The sequence below is a fragment of the Anarhichas minor genome, unplaced genomic scaffold (assembly GCF_050575085.1).
Source record: "Anarhichas minor isolate MPS153535 unplaced genomic scaffold, ASM5057508v1 ptg000004l, whole genome shotgun sequence".
In the NCBI taxonomy this organism is placed as follows: domain Eukaryota; kingdom Metazoa; phylum Chordata; class Actinopteri; order Perciformes; family Anarhichadidae; genus Anarhichas; species Anarhichas minor.
Window position 1 is genome coordinate 3,702,201 of NW_027466450.1, and position 22,607 is coordinate 3,724,807.

Genomic DNA, 22,607 nt, shown 5'->3' on the forward strand with positions numbered 1-22,607 from the left:
GGGATTAATTAATGTAATTCTCACAAATTAATTCCCCCTATTCATACATAATGGGCAAAACCACAACGGTGTTTAACCAGTGCATCTGTCCATTGGGTGTCGTCATTTAAGTTAAGTCGCAGCAGGGGCTGGTAATTGCCGATTGCTCCAGTGTGGTAAACACAGCTCCTTATTTTCCTTTCCTTTTACTCTCCCTCTGCTATGAGTAATTCCACCCAGAGCAGTTCCACCACATCAAGCACCGTTTAAAAAAAAAAAAGGTCAGTTATTGACTGAAGAGAGCACATCACAGTGCATTCAGACGCACATTTGAATATTTTCTGTCATGTTTGTCTCATATTTCTCTCTCTGTGTATGAGGATTTTGGAAATGACTTTGATCATCTCCCCTCATATCCTCTGTTTCCCACTCTCCCTGTTCCCCGACTACCGCGCTTTGCCTCCCCTTGTCTCCTCTCCGTGGCTGCCGCTGCTTCTGATTTAACCGCGCAACAGGGGGTTGTGGGTAGAGACTCCCACTGTGAAGAATCTCTCTGACTCAGGGAGAGCTGAAGGTCAAACACACTCATGATCAGAACCACAGGATGACACTGAAGAGGTGGAATATAAAGAGAGCAGGGATGAAAGCCACGGAGATAAGTTCTGTTCTCTCAGCAGTGTTTTCAGTGCAGTTCAGTATTCTGTAAACACCACGTTGCACAGCTCACAGTGGAGGAGCTGAGAGAGACGATTCACCTGGTCTTATAACTTCTACAACATACCTATACAATGATTCGATGAAAAGAAAGCAAGATACCTAAAGACAGAGTGAAATCTTGTCTTTGCAAAGACTAGTCATAAATGTAATAATTGTGCAGATAACAACAACACTGTCATCCTCACAACTTATTTTCCGATTAGTCTGCCTGATTTGTGTTGCTCTCTCTCTTCTTAATTAGACAGACCCTTGACCAACAAAGCCAACAGAGGAGCAACATGAGCGCGAACAAGAGAAAAGCATCTGTTTCTTTGAATGGAAAACTCCTGGAGCCCAGATGAAGGATTTTCCTTTTTCTCCTTCGCAATTTTTGTTGGAGGTATTTGCATATTTCAAAAGTCTACCAAAGAAAATAGCCCAGGGGCAGAAATGGCCGATCTGCATATTGAAGACTCAACAGAGGGCGAAGAGCGGGAGAGAGGGAGAGAAAGAGAGGGAGAGGGAGAGAAAGAGAGGGAGAGGGAGAGAAAGCCTCTGTGTAATAGATTTGAAGAATATCTAAAATAAACAATAATATGAATTAGCTGATGGTCTCATACTCATTATGCTGGATTAACTGCAGTATTCACTACATCCAAAACAGATTATTTGCTTAGTTTTGAAGCAGTTTCATGGATAGCGGGAGAGAGAGAGAGAGAGAGAGAGCAGAGAGAAAAATGTGCATCAGAAGAAGGCCTCTTCACCCAGCTTCCTTCATGAATAACAAATAGAGGACCCAGTGAAGTGACCAGCCAGCACAACACATGAAAAACATTAGTGCATTCCCTGAGTAGTCTGGTTTTCTCTACATTGTGCTGGTATGCTGGAAAGATGTGAAACCCCGTGGTGCTTTTGTGCAGCTTCTCTGTGTTTGCTGCGTTTTACTGAGTAACAATAAACAGGTTTTAGAGATCGTGGAAAAAAATAATGACTTATATTTTTCTGTTTATAAGTTGTGAACAGCTTTATTAATGGTCAATAAATCACATACCAATGCTTTATAGATCAGTTAAAATCCTTTTGCATGTTGTACATTTTAACTAATGGTCTTAATATTTTTTGATAAATGATTTACTGATTCCTTACATGCCAGTTAGAAGCCATTGTTAAAACTGCATGTTTTGAAATATTGACAATGACACAAGTTATCTGTGACTTACGATCAATGGGCTCACTCAACACAGCAAAATCAAACGACTTTCGTAACAAACATGACCATATCTGGTGATATATTATCTGTGTTCTGATATGATACAGATTGGTGGACAAACTTAATGCTGATGCACTTTTTTAATTTGTTATGTATATCTCTATATACCCATTCATTTAATTATTTATGATGAAGTCTTAAAAAAAACACAATAAAATGTGTGTGTGTGTATATATATATATACTTTTGAACTCTATAAATGTCTTTATAAATCTATAAGAAAGTTGTACCTACATTACATTATTACAGTCATTTAGCAGATGCTTTTATCCAAAGCGACTTACAATAAGTGTATTCAACATAGGTATTCAAGAGAACTACTAGTCACCAGAAGTCATAAGTGCATCTCCTTTTTTAAACAAGCATCTAAGAGCATAAACCAGAGCAAAAGTACACAGTGCAGAAACAAACGAATACAATAAGTGCAACAAACTAATACGAATACAATAAGTGCTAAGTGGAAGGCTCAGGGTAGTACTTACTTTGGTTGTATTCTTCGAGTTATTAACATAAGGATTAATTGATTTAAAGCAGCTAAAGTCCAACACATAAATATAGCTGATTATTTGCTGTAAATGCAACATATATTTTGTTGTGTAATTTATTGTGTCATGCAGACTGTGATGGTTGTGCTGAGTCCTGTAAATGAGTGTGTCACATTAACCCCTAAATGCCATCCTGCCCACACCCAAATTAAATAGTTTAACAAAACAATCCAAATGATTCATTTAAAAATGTGTCAACTGTATCTGCATTACTCAGTGATTCTGTATTGAGCAAATATAATTAGTAATAATATTACGGGACATGACACACACACACACACACACACACACACACACACACACACACACACACACACACACACACACACACACACACACACACACACACACATTATTCTTTTAGCATAAAGCATATTTATATTGCAACAAAATGTTACGACTTTACTTTGTTTTACTTTTTTCGAACTTCCTAAAATAGGATAAATCTAAATGTAATTTGGAACACGATAACTGAACATAATGGTGAGTGGATTCAAATGTTATGATAAAAGTCTCGATTTATGTTGCAGGTTGGGAAAATGCATTTTTTGTGACCATTTATCTTTTACCTTTTGGATGAGATCCAAGACAAATGCTGAAAACATAAATTAGCACATTTATTGGCTGCACCTGGCTCTCTACTCCAGTCATCCAGTCCAGTCGACGCTTTACTCTCTCAAGGCCCTTAAAACTAAACGGCAAAGTCGTGGTAGAAAACTCCCCGCGACATGTTTAGTTAACAGGCCATCCATAAACGGACCAGGCATGGAAACATCCAACCAGAACCGGGTTGTGTGGAAAAAGCAAACTGTTGGCAGATTTTGTCCACCTTCAGCGCTCAGCAGTGTGGCGCGTCACGCCACTGTGGCCTCTCCTTTACCATATGAAAAGGAGCGCATTAAGATGCAAAAAGCGTACAAACCCCCTATGTACCCAAAGCCGACTTATCCTTGACACAGGCCTCGGTCGTTCTGCGTTATTATAAAACAGATAACCATAGTAGGCTATACGGTATTATTTGTCTGGTATCACTAACCTCATCGGCTGCATAAATTCAAGATCTGTTAAAGACGTATACTACTACTACTACTACTAATAATAAAAATAATCGTTATTAACTGTTGTCATTTTGTAAGACGTTTTGTTCCGTTGCAGGATTTCTTATTCTGTTTCTTTAGATGATTCATTGCGCGTCCTTAAAGGCACATCCAGATTATTCTGTGTCTCTGTCTTTTTTCATTTCTGTAATATTATTTTATCATATTGTTGCTTTATTCCTGCAACAAGAACTGAGTGCACCCGAGGCTCAGCTGAGACACACCAGCTCCTCTCTGACTGTGCGTCCAATCAGCGGGAGCTCTGCAGAGCCTTTCTGCTGTAATTGGATGGAGATGGGTGAGGAAAACGCAGCCTTGGCACAACGCAAACACATGCTCGTCTTCTTCGCACCGCAGAGGACGCGCCGGATAGAGCAGATGGAGTGAGAGAAACTACCGAGAGGACCGGAGAGGCTTTATTAAAGTTGATTTTGTCATCATCACTAAATGGCTTTAAAACGTCAGTAACAGATTAACGGGTTATAAATGAGCAGCTCCTCAGCTTGGCACGGATCAGAGAAGGTGTTGTTCCATATCACCAGATCTGTGGATTACGCACGGCGGAGCTCCCGGGACAGAGAAAAGTTTTGAAGACTATTTTTTGTTGCACTGGAATGTTAGAGTGTTTTATTACACAAGTCTCAACGCGCACAACCTGCTATAGAGGTACAATTATCATTTGAGTTTCTATGGAGTTATTTCCCACTATCTTTTCGTTTTATATATAGACTGAATTTATTCATGGATTAGAACTGGGACTTTAGCAGAACACCAGAAGACAAGCAGAAGATATATGCTTTGGGGGATGGCAACAGCAACATCAAGTCCATACCTAGCCAGCAGCAGGATTTTATCCGGCCCGGTACTTCACTCTGATCGAAGGGTTGGTGGAATGCAGCCGGGCAGCACCGCTGTGACCACGGTGTCTAGTGGATACAGAGGGGATCCTGCAGTAAAGATGGTGCAAAGTGACTTCATGCAGGGTGCCATGGTGGCAAGCAATGGGGGCCACATGCTAAGCCATGCCCACCAGTGGGTAACATCGTTGCCTCACGCGGCAGCCGCAGCAGCCGCGGCCGCAATGGCAGCAGCCGAGGTCGGCTCTCCGTGGTCCCCCAGCTCCCAGCCGCAGGACGTGAAGAGAGGGAGGGAGGACCTCCACACAGGCAGCGCTCTGCACCACAGATCCCCGCATCTGGGACCCCATCAGGCGCACCCGGGAAGTTGGGGAGACACCTCCACGGCGCACATCAGTATTACCGAGGGGCAGCAGCAGCAGCAGCAGCAACAACAACAACAGTCTCTCATTTACTCTCAGCCCGGTGGGTTTACAGTCAACGGGATGCTGAGCTCGCACGTGGGACAGAGCCTCATGCACCAGGGGCTGGTGCGCGGGGAGTCCCCGGAGCTGGATAATGGCAACCACCATCATCACCATCACCACCATAATCACCACAATCACCATCACCAGCATCACGGGGTGAACCACGAAGCGCACTCAGAGGAGGACACTCCGACGTCTGATGACTTGGAGCATTTTGCAAAACAGTTCAAACAGCGGCGGATCAAGCTGGGTTTCACTCAGGCAGATGTGGGCTTAGCTTTGGGCACCTTGTACGGCAACGTGTTCTCACAGACCACCATCTGCAGGTTTGAAGCGCTTCAGCTGAGCTTTAAGAACATGTGCAAGCTGAAGCCTCTATTGAACAAATGGCTGGAGGAGGCCGACTCCACCACCGGGAGCCCGACCAGCATTGACAAGATAGCCACCCAGGGCAGGAAGAGGAAAAAGCGCACGTCCATCGAGGTGAGCGTAAAAGGCGCGTTGGAAAGCCACTTCCTCAAGTGTCCCAAACCATGCGCGCAGGAGATCACCTCTCTGGCGGACACTCTGGAGCTGGAGAAGGAGGTTGTCAGGGTCTGGTTCTGCAACCGCAGGCAGAAAGAGAAGCGCATGACGCCGCCAGGACTGCCTCGCACCCCGGAGGACGCGTATTCACAGGTGGGCAGCATGGGTCCTGATACACCGTCACCCTCCATAGACTGCAAGAGGATGTACAGCGACACGTGAACATAAGTGGCCGGACTTTAAATCTGAACAAGTGTTTGAATACCTTTTTCGAGAAAATATTTGATGTTTCCTTAAATGCTCGGACAATTGATGAACTTTTCTTACTGATCCCCAATAATAATGTTGTCCAGTGTGTATTCACTTCAGAGCAGGACAAAAGTCTACTTTTATGCATCCTCGGGTATTTTTCTGCACTATGAATCAGCTTTTGGCACAGAAAATGAAAAGCTTAACTAAAGTCTGAGTATAAAACAATTGAAAGTCTATCAAAGGCAAAGTTTGTTCACCAAAAAGTCTGCAGAATTTTATCAATCTGTTTCCAGACATTTCCGTCTCTCTGTTAGAAATAAAAGTTCCCTTGTATTGCTGCAGAGTTTGGTGTCCCACAGGCTAGACTGGACTGCATCATTTCTTTTATATGAAAGACATGGTCTAATGCGCTTTATTCAGCATTGTTTTTAAACAGCAATAATTTATATTCCTTGAAACGTGTTTCTGACTTTTGTGTTGTGTGTCAGTGGATTCATGTTGTGACACAGTTTAAGATTTTACCAGTGTTGTGTTTTCCTTCATTGAAAAGTAATTTTATTAAATTAGCAAACATTCCCTTAAGTTTATGTACAAGTTAGTCTGCTGTGTATTCTTGTATGATGCTTTGGACTATTTATTTTTTCCCCACTGTGTATATTTTCATGGAATAGACTAATTATTTAATAAATTTGACATAAGGAAAGAATTGTGTTACGCTATCTGAGAGGACCATCATTATTAAGGTCCCTATTGACACACACTCGTGCGCGCACACACACACACACACACACACACACACACACACACACACACACACACACACACACACACATACCATCATGTGTCCTTTTAGCTTTGCAGTGAAATATTAACATTATTATATTGATGTTCTCTGCTGCAAATATACCAATATAGCTCTAAGGGTCAAAATGGCAACTTAAATGATCTTTTATGAGAAACAAAGCCCATTTAGAGACATTATTCCATACGTTAAGAAATTATAAAGGCACCAAATAAACCAAATGCATTTTTCAAGTTTAATGCTATTCTGCCTGGGCTTTTTTGTTAAAAGCAGCTTCTCAAGCTGCAATGATAGTCGATTAAGATCAAGAGGAGAAATAATCAATTCACAGAAAAGTTTGATAAGCGATAATTGTTTTTTTTTTTAAACATGGCAACTTCCCTGGTTCCAGCCTCTTAGATGTGATGATATGATGACTTTCTTTCTGTATTTATAATAATAAATTGAATATCTTAAAGTCTTTGAACTGTTAGTCGAATAAAACAAACTATTGGAACACATCTTTTCATGCTGTGGGACATTATAACAGGCATTTCTCACTCTTTCTTGTCGTACAGTTTACAGACAAAATGCTTAATCGAGAAATTAAGATTAAGATTCATCAATAATGAAAACAGTCGTTAGTTGCAGTCCCAGCAGCTTCATTAACGGTGACGTAAATCCAGCTCATCACAGAAGTCTCTTCTTGGAGTTTGCCTCCACATTTCCGTGTGATATACGGCACGTCAGCCCAGCCACATACGTCCTGTGGCAGTGCTATGGACTGCAGCTTTGTGGAACGCGGCCAACAGAGGTCGGCTATCCCAGCTGGCAATTCACCTCGGCAGCGGTTGCCAAGGTGACAGCGAGATGGAGGGACACGAGGCAGCGGATCCTTTGCCACAGATGATGGGTTTGGCAGATAGGCAGCAAGACACTCAAGACGCTGGCTGTGAGAAACAATGTTTCGTCCCTCTGTCGCTGATCCACACAAACATGACACACAATGATACATACAGGAATTAACATACACATGAGCTGATGTCTGAAATCAAATATCTCAATGATGATTTAGAAAACGATGGGTGGAGTCGTGGAAAAAAAGTGGTTGTGGTGAAACTTGGAGGGAGGTCAAAGGTCTGCTACAAACCAGACAGAACACTGAGAAATAAACACAAACCTGGAAGTTAATGGTTTACTGTAAATGTCACACTTTTAATTGTTCTTTGAGTATTTTTTACTGTGTATCTTCTAGAAGCTTGAGCTGAAAACATAGGTGCGACTGACACTTTTTTGGTAAATCTGTCTCACTTCAAGTCATTCTTGATTAAGGATTTCTGTCTCTTTTGAGTCAACATGTCTCCTAACAATGCCAATGCTCAATAAATCTTATATAACACTGTTAAAAAACAGAATCAGACAAGCACACAAATATATCAAAAAAGGTGTGTGTGTGTGTCTTCATCGAACATTGGCAGGATTTAGGGGAAACTCTGGCCTTGTGGGTTATAAATAGCAGCCTGCCTGCATGAATGGGTGGTTTGAATGGGTCTTTACATGTTAGCCCACACAGCCGTCGTCACTCCAGGTCAAATTTCAATCCCATAACGGCTGAAGGGATACAAGTAGTAAAGAAGAAATGCTGATGATACTTCACCAGTTTATGCTGCTGAAAGAACGCAGACACATTAGACACAAGTGAACCAACTTTTCAAAAAGTTTTATTATAAAATGTTTTTATTCTGCTGCGATAAAACCCCGTCACATTTATTTGGGGAAATATAAAATGCATACCAAAAATGTAGCTGTTTTTCTCAGCTTCAGACAAGTTGACCTTCAGAAATAATGTTCACATCAGACAATGATTATGTTAAAAAACACTTTTTACTGACTTGTTATGCTTGTCAGCATCGAGCGACTTGAACCACAGCTCAAAGACACACATGGCATTCTGTCATAAAAAAAACAATCACAGTCTACATGTTCATGACTCGATGTCAACGCAAAGAAGAACGTATGCATGCTCTCAGCTTCCACAGCAATATCACACAGAGGATGAAAGGTGTCTCCACAGCTGACTGTAACCATCTACTGATGCCTCTTAACATGATCTATTCCCTCAGAGTTCCCTGATAAAAATGGAGGCAAAATCTAAGCTCGCAGTATTGCAGTGTGATCCCCTCAAAGCTTAGCGATGTAAAGATGAGAGATAAGGATGAAATTGAGGGATAAAAAACCCTTTAAAGGGTTTTGTCATCACAAGACGCTATGTCTTCTCTGAATATTAATGCTGGGATCTGAAGGTACAAGCTGATGATGTTACAGTAACCTGGTACTGAAGCCGAAACCCCTCAATCAAACAGAAATGGCTCGGCTCACATGCATCTGTGCTTGTGATGACAGCAAGAAGTATAATCAGTGCTCATGCATATAGAGTGCTACAGGAATGAGTCCTGAAAACCCAGAAATGTGTCAGCATTGTTGCACTTCCGGTTCCTTCGTCTCAAAGCCTGAAATGAGGCCTGTGGTCAACACGAGGAGTTTAAGAGATTTGTTCTACGATACAGAATACGTCAGTAAAGATCTCACCAGGGATTTTTTAAGGTTTTATATGTATTTTACTAGCAAGCACCACACCATCAAATATAAAAATAATTTAAGGAAAACATGCTACTGCTTGTAGCTCATCTGCTTTGATGTTTGCAGAAAAGGATGTAATCACCTCCTCCAATAAAACAAATGCTAATATTATTGCTCATAATTGCTCTTAAAGCCTTGTTCAGGACTTTACACCAGAGCAATTATTGCATGATGATCCCTTCTTTCATGCTTGTTGTTTGAACCTGGACCTATATTCAAAGAATATTGTAATGTACAACTATTTCCCAGTGGGTTGCACATTATCAGTCACCACTGTTTGGTGTTAATTATTCTCCCATTGTGGGGATTGGTTAACCATGTAAGTCTAACACTGATTAACACACTGTGACTTCCTCAGTGTGAATCAAAGCTCATGACACATATGACTCCTACTGCTTGCCACTTGCTGTGGCAAGCATTGATAATGATGACCCAAAAATTGTGTTTTAGTTGGTTGTAATTTTGTGTGTGAATGTATTGAAGTGTCCTAAGTGTAGCACACAAATTGTGTGTACAATACTCAATCGTCTCAAAGTCAATATTCTTACATGTGGGGTTTTCTCCTCCCCGAATATTCTGATTTAGTGGTGAATATTTTTCACTTTTCCCGTGTTTGCTTTTTTGGTGAATGATGGAGTACCAACGTCTCTCCATCAGGAAGAAATTAAAGCAAACATCTGCGGAATAATGGACAGGGAAATGAATTCTCTCACTAGCAAGCTTGTTGTGTGGGTGCCACTGAACGTGACGAGCATGCATGTGCCAGACCGGTGGAGTGGAACTCGTTTGATGGGCATGTTCAACACATGGGCACGATGCCAATTTAGACAAGCATGCCCATGAAAATAATCAACGCCTGCATGCTAAGTGTGTGAATGTAACCGTGTGTATCTGTATGTGTGTGAGAATACAGTTGTCTTCTTTAAAGTGAACTACATTTAGAAATATGTGTCTATAGATGATATTCTGCACATCTGGACTCAGACAGCATTCCATCAATGACGTGTGATATACCTCCCTTTACAATACAAGAATTGTACCAGTGTTTAAAGCTCTCACTGTCAAATGTATATGGCCTTGTGTTGCTCTAAAAGGAGGTGCTGCAACTCTAAATAAGTTTGAATTAAAAAAAAAACACCTTTACATACTTGTACAAACCTTAACATACCAACACATAAATGTCTGAAATAGGCTTCCAAAAGTAAAGGCCAAATACATGTAAAGCCCAATGCTGCCATCTCCTGGACAGAAACATCGATTACCGTCTCTGAATGTAAGAGGAGTCTGATCAAATGGCAAATGAAAAAAACACAAAAACAATTAAATAATCTTCAAGATTCTTTTTTAAATTTAGGATCATTGGATTCATTTAGTATAGTAATCTGTAAAACAAGAAGAGAAACCCATAATCTAACCTTGGATGTTTGGTGGATGTGAGAGTGAGTCTGTGATTGGCATTATTGACAGACAACCCCACATTAGGATGTATTATCATATAAATAGGTGAAAAGATATTAAAAAGCTTGAAATTGAGAGGTAAATGGAGGTTGGATATTGTAAATCCATATATTCCTTTAAATATGTTCATTTTTGTATGTACTACTGTATCACTTGCATGGGTTAAGGAATAGAGAAAAATGCCTCATGTAAATAATATTATTATGTCTATAAGGTTCCATAGTAGGCGTATGAGATGAGAGGTTTTCGTTTGCCCAATTGTTTTAGTAAACATGCTGTAATATTACCATTCTATTGCTGTTGGTGACATTTATCAGTTTTTTCAATGTGCATCTTCAATATAAACAATTATAATGTGCAATCTTTAAACTTATTCGAATAATATCAATCGTATGATATGTTGTATTATTTTTGTTGTTGTGTTGGGTAAAAACAAAATTGATGCTATGATGAAGTTTTTACTGTGCGGATATTTTTTGCCAGATCAAGAGTATAACGTGATATTGTAACGCATTCATTAATAAGCAACAGCGATATTGCTACATGTCCCACGTGTCGCATAGGAAACAAATACTGGAAACGCCACACCTGTTTAAACATTCCAGTTTCCAAATCAATGGAATCTCCGCACTGCTCCTTTAAATCAGTGACCACCTGCGTGTCTGGCGTCAGCATCGTCCGCAGTCGCCGCGATGGCGATCGATACAGGCAGTGAAATGTTCAAAGTGGGATATTTTTGGAAAGGCTCGGCAGGCACAGGGAGAGAAATGCGATCGACGAGAGACATTCATGCAACCTGGTACCAAATGTAACGTCAAGGTAAGCCTATTCATGCCTGCTTAATGCTTGAAATGGATCGTTGTGTTTGCTTTAATCCCCTCCGCATTGCTTAGAAGGAACAAACATGTATGTTGTCTTTGATGCCTGTATATCATGTATTTTGAGATTAGCACTGGCTCGTGGTGATGCAGACAGGTTGAGCAGCGCGTGACTGACACAGAAACACAGGTGATGGAGAGAAACAGGCTCATATGTAAATATGAGGGGACACACTGTGCAGGCTAATTGGGGGCGCTATGTAAAAACGGTTAATGTCACAGGATGTAAGCAGTGGTTTATCAATGCAGGGAGGACTAGATTATGGCATCACATATACAACACTGTACATCTGCATCGAGGAGCTGATGCCACCATAATCCTCTGAGATTCATTACATCTGGATGCTGCTACTCATCAAATTATATGAAAATGAAGTCTTTACTCAATTATTTTATTTTTATTCATAATGTTATGGGCTATTATATTTCTCCATGTTCGTATTGCCACATCAGTCCCACCTATTGATTCAAAGCTGAGCAGAGCAGCTGAGTAAATCCACTTGTTTTTCTGTTGAAATAAGAAGCTCGGATCCCCCTGCAGGGCAAGCCAGCTCATTGTCTGCTTCATATAATTTGCAGTAAGGTGTTAAAATGAAAAATGTTAAGGTATTCTATTGCCTAGTTGCCATAGTTGTATTGTAACGTATAGGCTGCATGATCCCAGGGTTTCTTCTTTGCTACCACATGCCTTTTGTTCTCATTTTTGTTTTGTTCTCTAACAAGGTGATTTATCTCCTACATCTGATTCAATAGATGCTTTATTGATTATACTAAAAGATGAAGACCAATAGCATAGTGACCCATATAGTGTCTGACAGTGAGGCGTCTATATGTTTCAAGAGAAAATACAGAGTTTGAAGTCCTGACAAAGTCCTAAATTGCAAACACTGTGATACAGAGGATATTTTGTCATAGGGGATGAGAGTACAGGCTGCCTGTTGCCATGGAAGTGGTGACCTTGTTGCCTTGGCAACAACCAGCAACACTATGCAGTAGCTGATAATGTTTTTGTGTAAGAATGTAGCTACAGTCACTGGAGGGCCCGTTTCCTCTCACCTGGGTGGGGGAACCATCATATGTTGAGGTAACACTAGTCCTCTTATTGTAGGGTAACTCAAACTTAGATTTTTGACTATAAGCTATATTACAGTGACAAAGATATTCTGTGTATATTACGACAGTACAATCACTGAATCAGGCCTTTTCACAGAAGATATTTTGACAAGTCAGAGTATGAAAAGCTTGTTGATGATCATAACAATGATCCTGATAGTGTGCATGCTGGCTCACTGTCACACTGTTATGTCTCACTGGGACATTTAGAACAAAGCCATCGATGATTACTCCCACCTACTATTATGACTGCTGGAGATGTCTGCTGCACTAAGGCCTATCACATCTAGATCCTAACACGCGGTCACAAGGAACTAAACATGGGAGGTAATGACCCTGAACTCATCTTCTTGTCTCCCAGCACTTAGGAGCCAGTCCACCTGTGAGGACCACATCTGAGACCTGAACGCCAGAATGACCTCAACACATTGTTAACACTGTCCCGCCGTCAGGAGCAGGAGGTGGAAAAACCAGAGCAACAGACGTGTCCTGAGGATGCCTCTCTGTTTTATCAAGATTGCATCAGAGTCTGAAGCATCATCCAAGAAGCCTTCTGCTCAGTCGAAGGAAGGCACGCTGTGCCATGGTTTGTACTATAATGTGTGTATTTCTGTTCACGTGTGAAGAATTACATGTAGCCTACTGTTTGCCTCGGAGGCTCGGTGTGGTGAATGTTTGTATACGCGCCCACGTGAGTCTGTACAGCTGTTAATCATCAACCTCATTCAAGCCAGGGAGCGGCACATGTCTGTCCTGTATATGCGACTATATCGCTCAATGAGGTGTGTCTGGCTTATATAATGGGGACGTCATTCCTCCTCTCACTGTTTCAAATTTACAATTGTCCCTGAGTAATAGATGACAGAGCAACTCCTCTAATTATCTAATGAGACACTCACTGTGTTTCCAGCAGCTTATTTAAAGAGACAGACAGCATTAAAATCATGGAACATACACTCTTATGCAATTTGACTGTTTCTCTACAGGTTCTTTGTTTTCTGTTTGTGCCATATGTCAATATTCTTTCTCTCTCAGATATTGCCATGGAAGACCAACTGCCGGAGGACAACTTAACGTGCGTACCACAACAATAATCAAACATGTACCGTCTTTTGGGCTGACATCTCCTGAAAAATAGCTGCCATGGCTTTTTGTAACGAAAGCCTGCTGGAGGAGGAGTGCGGCTTCATGGGGCCGGACATGGTAGAAGAAGCAGCGGAAAGTCTCCCGTCAGAAGCTGCTAATCCCCTCATATCAGTCACTCTGCGCGTGACCCTGGCCGCCATAATGATCTTCATGATTACGATTGGTTTCCTCGGCAACGCCATCGTGTGTCTGATTGTTTACCAGAAACCTGCCATGCGTTCTGCTATCAATCTCCTCCTTGCCACGTTGGCCTTTTCGGACATTATGCTCTCCCTGCTCTGCATGCCCTTCACTGCAGTCACCGTGGCCACTGCCGACTGGAGCTTTGGAAGCGGCTTCTGCCGAGCGTCCATCATGCTGTACTGGCTGTTCGTCCTGGAGGGGGTGTCCATACTCCTCATAATCAGTGTGGACCGTTTCCTCATCATTGTGCAGCGGCAGGACAAGTTGACCCCGCACAGAGCTAAACTGTTGATTGCGGGTTCATGGGTGCTGAGCCTGTGTGTGTCTCTGCCGTCTGTAGTCGGGTGGAGGACGGGTGCAGCAGGTATTGGGGGTGCCTGGGCGCCGCAGTGTGTGCTGGGTTACAGCGATTCTCTGGCAGACCGTGGGTACACGGTGCTGTTGGCAGTTGCGGTATTCTTTGTACCGTTCACTGTCATGCTGTACTCTTACATGTGCATCCTCAACACTGTGCGCCGCAACACCCTGCGCATCCACAACCACACCAGCGAGCATTCCTGCCTGCCAGCACTCAACCAAGTCAGCAAGATGAGACTTACCGGCCTGCAGCGGCCCCCTCAGATCAAGGTGGACATGAGCTTCAAGACCCGAGCCTTCACCACCATTCTCATCCTCTTTGTCGGCTTCTCTGTGTGCTGGTTGCCGCACACAGTGGTCAGCTTGCTGGCCGTGTTCAGCCGGCAGTTCTACTACAGCTCGGTCTTCTACCCAATCAGCATAGGAGCCCTGTGGCTCAGCTACCTGAAGACGGTCTTCAACCCCGTCATCTACTGCTGGAGGATCAGGAAGTTCAGGGAGGCCTGTCAGGAGTTCATTCCCAAGAGCTGCAGACTGTGTCCCAGAGTGCCGGGCAGGAGCCGCAGGAGAGTGAGGCCCAGCAACATCTACGTGTGCAGCGAGACTCAGTCAGCTGTGTGAAACAAGGAGGGCCAGTTTGTCGATGCCCATTCAGCAGGTGTTGACGTCGACTGTTTTTAACTCTTACTTTTCCTCTTGATAAGCAATCAAAACTCACCTTAAACACATATTGACAAAAGAAACTTCCAATCTCAATTTTAAAGCCAGCAAGGATTAGAAGAGAAGGATTCTAAGACAACTGGACAACTCCCTCCATTGAGGAAGGTCATGTGATATGATCGTAAACCTCCATTACAGCTACTGAATAGACCTGGTGGTGAGATTATTGTGTCTGCTGCTTTCAGTCTCAAGATAAAGCAGTTGTTTTTAACTTTGTGGCCAATATGGTTTCTGAGATTTACTGCCAAATTATTTCATATCATCCATTTTCAATTTACTTCTCCATTTCAAAATGAGTCCCTGATGTGATTCATTAATGGCATTCTGTTTCTTCAGACTGTAGACAAAAAAATAATCATGCACAGTATTAGTGTTCAATGAAGTCCATAAGCTTTCAACTGATGTCTTTAAAAGAAAATAATAATTTGAATGACATTTGTGCAGAAACATGGCCTTGTGTGAGTTGCAACTGTTATTTAAAACCGTGCGTGTGTCAACAAAGAAGTGTGTCAGTTATTGAGCTGTGAATGTTTACTTGAATGTATTATCTTTTCATAAATAAAGGAACCAGGTTAATAAATTCAGTTTGTAAAAGAGGTCGCATTGACAGAGTGCTGAGTGCTTGGATGAAAAACACAGTCTAGACATCCGCTTTTACAATGAATATGGTTGCAGCTTAGTTAATACCATTGGAAGAAAGAGGCTAGCACAGACATTTGAACTATTGTTTTCGCTAATGAACACCTGTGAACAAATGAAGTGAATGCACTGTGGTGTTAAATATGTTTGGCATTTTTTATATAAATACAGGTTGTCGGTTGTAATGAAGTACCGCATTAAACAGGAAGATGGCGCTGTTCATTCATTGCAAATATGGATAGCTCCATTTCCTGCTGAATTCTCAGCCTGAAATGCCATTTTGTTTCACTTCATTCACTTACATGAATTGCTGAAGAAATTCGAGACACTTGCAGTGATCCTGTAGGTCTGGCACCAGGTCACTAAACATTTTCTCTAGACCTTTTCTCAGGCTGGGCTGGTTTAGACATGTGGTCTTCCTTTTTTGATATACAAAACTGCTCATATGATTATCAGTTTATCAGCTATATTTAAAAATAGTGAATCAAAACCATGGCACCTGGTGCTGTTTAATAATGGTTTATACCTGAAAGTCGCATGACTCAAGGAAGGAATTGTCATCACACACATTAACAGTACATACTTACTCACATAAATACATTTAACCATGTGCCAACACATGACAACCAACATACCCTCCCTCTTAATTAAGATCACATGGTCGCTTCTACATCACATTACTGTCTTAATTTAATCAGTTAAGTTACAACAAACCATTCAACTGCAGAGACGTCAGGAGAAGGGACTTTTTATGCTCTGATCTGAGGCTGAGACTCGTCCGAGGCTGCACTAGTTTCCTATAACAGGTGCAACCAGTATAAGCTCAGGGACATGGTTTGAAAAAAAGCTTGCATATGAATTTGGAAACTCTGTATGTTGGTCTACATTCCCACAAATGAGTTACATTCATTTAAAGTTGTAAAAGAAACTTAAAACATCAACCTGACAGATGATAAAAGATAATTCTGCCCTGGGTCACATTTTCTTATATATTTTTTTGTGTTCATTTTGTGTGGCAATTCTTGAATGGTATTTTAGGTTAGCCTGAAAATAAACCACATTAAAGGTTGTAATGTATGAAGCATATACCTGTAATCAACTTTCAACAACATCACATTTACACTATGCAAACAAAACACTACACATTTTTTGGAATGAATAGCATTCACGAACTGAAAGAAATACTTTATTATCAATTTTGTTATGTTTACATATATTTTAAAGTATTCTTTTTGGCATTCCCTCGATGGATGGTTGTTTATTTCGAAGCGTGTGAAATAAGTTTGTGCACCATATTATATTGTTACAGATGAACCTGATTAGAAATAAGAAGTTTTAAAACCATTCAGACAGAACATATTTAGTCATAAGTTTTTTCAGTTGTTATTTGCAAACTGTGAGGAGTTAGTAAATTCTAACATTAAGCTAATTGGCGAATAGATGACACATGTTCACATATATTTAACTTCTGCTACTTTATACTTCTACTCCACTACATCTCAGAGGTAAATATTGTTCTTTAACCTCTACTACATTTGTCTGACAGCTTTGTACTACAGATCACAGTCTTTCAACCCCTTCCTGTCCAGTGAAAACCATGGATCTTTAATGTGTTCATTTTGAATTGTTTGAGATAAACTGAAGGACGAAGTGTTCCTTTATGTGTTGAGGAAATTCTCCTGCTTCTTAAGCTGAATAAATTATTTAAAAAGTTTAAAAAAATATCAGCTGGAAAACACATCGTCACAAAGCTGAAAACAGGGATGGATTTCTACGAGATACGTGGTTCTCACAGGACAGCAACGATGCAAAGATATGATGAGCATATAGACTATGATACATTGCTGTAGATTTAACTATTAACAGTATGAATAAGTTAATATTAACATTAGCAGAACCTTAAAAATCTACAGCAGTAAAATGCAACATGAACATGAATCCAGCAGTAATATGAATACAAAACGTATAATTGTACCACACAATGATTTGGGCTACTTTTGATACTTTAAATGGATTTTGATGATAATACTTGTGCAGGGATTTTACTTGTACTGAAGTATTTTCACGATTAGTATTAGCACTTTCATAAAAATAGATAATTTTATGTTTTTCAATAAGCATACAAACGTGCACGAATCATTAGTAAATGGCATGTTGTGTTCGTACAAAACAACTTTGGAGTAAATTATCACAAATTAATTCTGATGATATTCATCCTCACTTTCTATTACTTTGGAAAAATGTATTGTTTGGAATATGACAGGAATCTCATGTCGCAGTTCTACTTGCATAATTATCTTATCATTGACTTAATTGACAACAATTCATATTCACAAATCCAAATTCTTAATCAAAAAGCCAAAAGTTTTAGAACAGACTGTTCTTGACAAATGACGGCCTACATTTCCTCTGAATGAAGCCTACAAACAAAAATAGATGGTAAAACGTATAATATATATTCAACTTTATTTTTATCTTTTTCAATACAACCTTTTTTCCACTTGTTTTTTTTTTGTAGACTCAAGTTGTATAACTTGAGCTACAATTGTCTCAATAAAGTTGGTGAAAAAAAGAGTAAAAAGACATGCCGTGTTGTTATGCCGCGGTGCATGCCGGGAAGAGAATAGCATCCAATATGGCGACTTCCACGGGAAAAGATGGAAAAGCTGTCTGTAGCTCGGGTGTGGATCTATTACTGCACCCTGAGCTGTTGTCTCACGAGTTTATGCAGCTAATCTTACGTGAGGTGAGTTAATGTTTCGAGAGAAACGGTCTGCGTACATCAGCAGTCGTAGCCTCATGTTTGTAATATCGGGAAAGAAGGTGAGCTAACATTTCTTTCTGTCTGAACCAGAAACATGTCAGTACCAGAGAATGTGAAAGCCGGGACCGGCTCACAGAGCTTTACCTTCGGCATGTCATACCGCTGCCGCAGAGGACTTTACCCGACAGTCGCTGGGGAAAGAGGATGGAGAAGATCCGAGGGAGGCACACAGCGGCCGGTCACAGGTCAGACAGGTAACGCTTGCTACACTGGAGGCTTTCAAGATGCACCTTACTGTGTTTTCATGGGCAGCTTATTAGGGACGGAAAGTAACTAAGAAACGTTACATTTACATAAGTACCATACCGTTACTCTTGGGATACTTCTTTATTATAGTATTACCATTAATACATCTGACCCACTACATATTAAAGGGAGACATTGTAGCTTGTAATCCACAACATGTATTTGATAACTTCAGTTAGCTACTGCAGGTTCAGATGAAATGGAAAAAAGAAATTAAAATGAGCTCCACCTTAACCAGCTGCAACGTTAAAGTTAAACATTGAAGCACGTACGTTACTCTGTTATATAGTTACTCAGCATCCCATAACCGATGGGGAAAATTAAAACAACTTTTTAAGACTGTTATTGAGCTGCTGGTTATCTTCAAAGACACCGTTCTCACAAATCTGCTGCCTGCCTGGAACTATAAAATGTACAAACTGCACCCCTAGTTTAACATACAGCAGGTGAGACCAGTCTGATGAAATATTAAATTCTCTCCATCACATAATGTTGGTCATCACAGTCACACGTCTACCTGGCCAGACTAAAGATACACTTTCATTCAAACCAATACAGATTCAAATACCTCAACTCAGGGTGCTCACAAATACCCGAGTACCAATCTTAAACCAGTGCTCTCTTCTTCTTCACAAATTTAAAATCAGCATACAGTGCAGTTTTTGAGACAGAAACTCAAAACATGACCAAAGGTGTTTTAGAGAAGTTCATGTGCACGTGTCTCCACCAATTCAAGTGCAACAAATAGTTAATAACGCAGGTGCGCTGTGTGACCTGTGCAGCAATCTGCTCCGAGCAGTTGGGTGATATGCAGCACAAAATACGGTCGTTGGCACACAGTTTGCAGTGTGCTGCTGGATCGGCAATGGCACACCGTCTGCTGTCTCCCTCCTCCATCTGTGAGGCACGGAGAGTCACCAAGATACCAAACCGGTACAGGTGTGCCTCAGAAAATATGCCAGCACAGAGCAGTGCTTCTCCCTGTGCACCTGCTCAAAACTAGAGCCCTTACCATCAACATGAGTTTAATCCATTTTAGTTCAAACGATTGGTTGTTGTTGTAATTGTTGTTTGGTCATTTTCTGTTCCAGTAACGACCACAATAGGAAAAGGCCTCTGATTGTGTTTGACAGCAGTTCCTCTCACTCTGGCCCACTAAAAGTAAAGAAACCAGAAGGAACCGCCTTGTCAACGGGAATCACTGACAGGTTAAAACCTCCTCCTGCTGCAAACCGGTGCAGCCCCGCCCCTAAGCTGTCTGGAGACACGTCTTCCTCTTCCTCTTCCTCATCCATTCATTGCAGCACCGACACAGCAGACCTCAAACGGGAAGCAAACGGCTCGGTAGGAACTTTTTGTTCTGTCGCCTCAGTTATGCATTACACGCAAGTTTACTGTGTGATTCAAGGAAAATGTGCATAGTTATCAAAATTGTTACTGACAGTAATACTTTCACAATACAGTTGATTCTTTGAAATACAAAATATGGAAAATATAATTACAAATACTGTAAATGAAGATGAAAACATACCTCTAAAATGGCAAAATAAACTTTGCAACTCAAATACTTTCTGTGCAAAACAGAAAACTCACGATAGGAAATTATCATTAATCCATAAATGTAATAAACCGTTGATATTGGCATGCTAATTGATCAGCAACACATTACATTAGACCACTTTTTGTAATATTTGTGAATGTTTCATCTTCCATCTCTTCAGGGTGCAATGAAGTCTCCAGATTTGAAGAAAAAGATCCACCATGTGACGTGGCCCTGACCTCTAACCTCTATACACAGGGACCTGATTGGACAGACCGCTCCCCTCCCACCGAATGTTGTTTCCCAGTATCTGTGCTCTCCCCATCCAAGTTATCCAACTAAATGTACCACAGAAGGGATGAAACCCCTTAAACCTGTGTGTCTACGCCACCTCACAGCTCTCTGTCTGCCACGAGCTGACAGGATGGTTCTCCGAGGATCCTGCTTTTAAAGTCACAAGCTTCCTTGTAGCTTTCCACAACCTCAAGTGCCCTTACCATAGATGATCAGCGACTCTCCTCGTGTCCTACACGGAGAGCTTCTCGAAGGACAAAACAAGTTACACGACTTTTGTTTTCTGAAATGCCATTTATGGAAATGATGGTTGTTGATGTTCTGTTTCTGTGCACAAGTTGGTTTTGTTCAGAGGGCCTCCAGTACTGAGATGCGAAGGTGACAGGGTGCTTTTCCTGTCTAGGTTTTGTTTAAAGTGTTTTAAGTGGTAGTACCATGACTTGAATGGACAGATTAACTTTGAAACAAATGATTTAGGCTCTCATAGTTTGAGATTGTGACTGATGGACATATCTAAGATTCATTCTTAACACTTTTTAAGGCAGTGCAAAACAATAGTGTGTTTGAAGCGATAGTAGGCGTCTTTTCTTTTCTTTTCTTCTCAATGAACTCCATTCCACTGATGTTTGGCCTCAGTTGTTCAGGGTTTTTAAATATGAGTATCTTGTTATTGTGCATTTTTTTTTTTCAAGCTGGATCATAGTCCATGGTTAAATAGCCATTTTGACACAGAGGAAGCAAGTAACCTTTATTCATGTACTTGAATATCATCTTAAAATAGACTAAACCAGGAATATTGTTATTTTGGAAGTATGTATTCTGAATTGTGTATAGATTGACTCAGTTACTTTCTTTGAAACGGATGTAGACAGAGTTCATCAAAAAGATTTACAAAGCATTTTAAATCCATTGTGAAATCCAGTGTCATGTTTGTATCGATGCTTTTTAAAATAAATTGTCTCAATACAATTAATCGCTTCTGTTGATTTAATTACAGAAAAGCAAACCGCTTTGTGGTCCATGTCTGATATGCCGGAATTGAAAAGTACCTTAAACTAACGCTGTAAAAAGTAATAAAGGAAATCTAAATTCTCCTTAAAGCTCGGATAACCATCTTTTTTTGCATAATTTGGGGGACACAAATCCACAATAACCGAGCATATTGTTATTCAAGTGCTCTGAGAGAAAACTAGACTTCTGCACCTGTTTATGACTTGTTTACAGCCTTTAGAAAATAGGCAGACTTTGGCGTCATATTAACAGATGATGCACACACACGTCCATTCATATAGTGAAAGCACAAGAACAACTGCCTATATGCTGCAAAGCAACCAAAAAAAAGGAAGACGGACTTAAGAAAAAGAGCCTTACAATATCGGCGAAGAATTGCAAAGACGGAGAGAAATGTAAGTGGTTCAGCCATCTGCAAACTGTAGCCAAAGACCCATGGCTGCAAGAAGCTCATGGAAGCTCAATGGTAAGCAGAAGGCGTTTGCTCTCCATCATTGAAACGCTGATATTGTATCTAGCTACAGCCTCAAATCGCAGTGTGTCATCTCAAAGGCTTTACAGGCTCATAAGTTTGCAAAGAAACGGGACTCTCTCGTAAAGAAATCGTCTGGTAATTTGTCATTTCCCCGGGAGAATCATGCAATGGTTTGCGTTAGTCAGTGGGTGAGTGAGTGAGCGAGTGTGCACCGCTATGTCTGTCCACAGCTAATATTGCATTCTACTGCATTACATGTTGGGTGCTCATTCATGGCTGCATGCTCAAGGAGCTATTGTGGTTGCGTTGACTCACACTTTTTCAAAACACCTTTTATTGACTGTTGTATATACTGCCTGTTGATTCCTCACACACTACTCTTTACCGGTAAAGGCCGCAAGTGATAACGCTGAGTGCATCACTGAACCCCAGCCGCTATTCTGCGGCCAGACACACAGTGGGGGAAGACCGTTCTCTTTACAACCATAGGGAAAACCATAGACCGTATGTCTATGGAACAAAAACTATTTCCCCACTTTTATTGTTTTTGGACGGTGTCTTTGGTTATCAGCTAACAGATAACGGAACGACACACAGCTGACTCATGCAACCTT

The 22,607-nt window shown here is 41.0% G+C and overlaps 3 protein-coding genes across 4 annotated transcripts; all 3 read left to right on the forward strand.

Moving 5' to 3' along the window:
• Positions 1-4,380: 4,380 nt before the first annotated feature.
• On the forward strand, positions 4,381-5,658 carry pou3f3a (POU class 3 homeobox 3a). The gene has a single exon (XM_076103125.1). The coding sequence runs from the start codon at positions 4,381-4,383 to the stop codon at positions 5,656-5,658; it is 1,278 nt and encodes a 425-aa protein (XP_075959240.1).
• Positions 5,659-13,701: 8,043 nt separating this feature from the next.
• gpr45 (G protein-coupled receptor 45) lies at positions 13,702-14,865 on the forward strand. The gene has a single exon (XM_076103137.1). It carries the CDS (start codon positions 13,702-13,704, stop codon positions 14,863-14,865), a length of 1,164 nt encoding a protein of 387 aa, XP_075959252.1.
• Positions 14,866-18,215: 3,350 nt separating this feature from the next.
• On the forward strand, positions 18,216-21,476 carry cunh2orf49 (chromosome unknown C2orf49 homolog). 2 transcript variants are annotated; one of them, XM_076106742.1, is made up of 4 exons: positions 18,216-18,349; positions 18,458-18,621; positions 19,765-20,017; positions 20,395-21,476. In XM_076106742.1, exons 1-4 carry the CDS (start codon positions 18,239-18,241, stop codon positions 20,449-20,451), a joined length of 585 nt encoding a protein of 194 aa, XP_075962857.1. In that variant the 5' UTR covers positions 18,216-18,238; the 3' UTR covers positions 20,452-21,476. The 2 variants fall into 2 exon arrangements, with proteins under 2 accessions (XP_075962857.1, XP_075962867.1); XM_076106752.1 differs by having other exon boundaries at positions 18,458-18,612.
• Positions 21,477-22,607: the final 1,131 nt, after the last annotated feature.

Coding starts and splice junctions, on each gene's coding strand:
- pou3f3a (XM_076103125.1), top strand. CDS start 4,381: ATGCTTTGGGGGATGGCAACAGCAACATCAAGTCCATACCTAGCCAGC.
- gpr45 (XM_076103137.1), top strand. CDS start 13,702: ATGGCTTTTTGTAACGAAAGCCTGCTGGAGGAGGAGTGCGGCTTCATG.
- cunh2orf49 (XM_076106742.1), top strand. CDS start 18,239: ATGGCGACTTCCACGGGAAAAGATGGAAAAGCTGTCTGTAGCTCGGGT. Junction 18,622..19,764: donor GCCGGTCACAGGTCAGACAG/GTAACGCTTGCT, acceptor TTTCTGTTCCAG/TAACGACCACAATAGGAAAA. Junction 20,018..20,394: donor AACGGGAAGCAAACGGCTCG/GTAGGAACTTTT, acceptor CCATCTCTTCAG/GGTGCAATGAAGTCTCCAGA.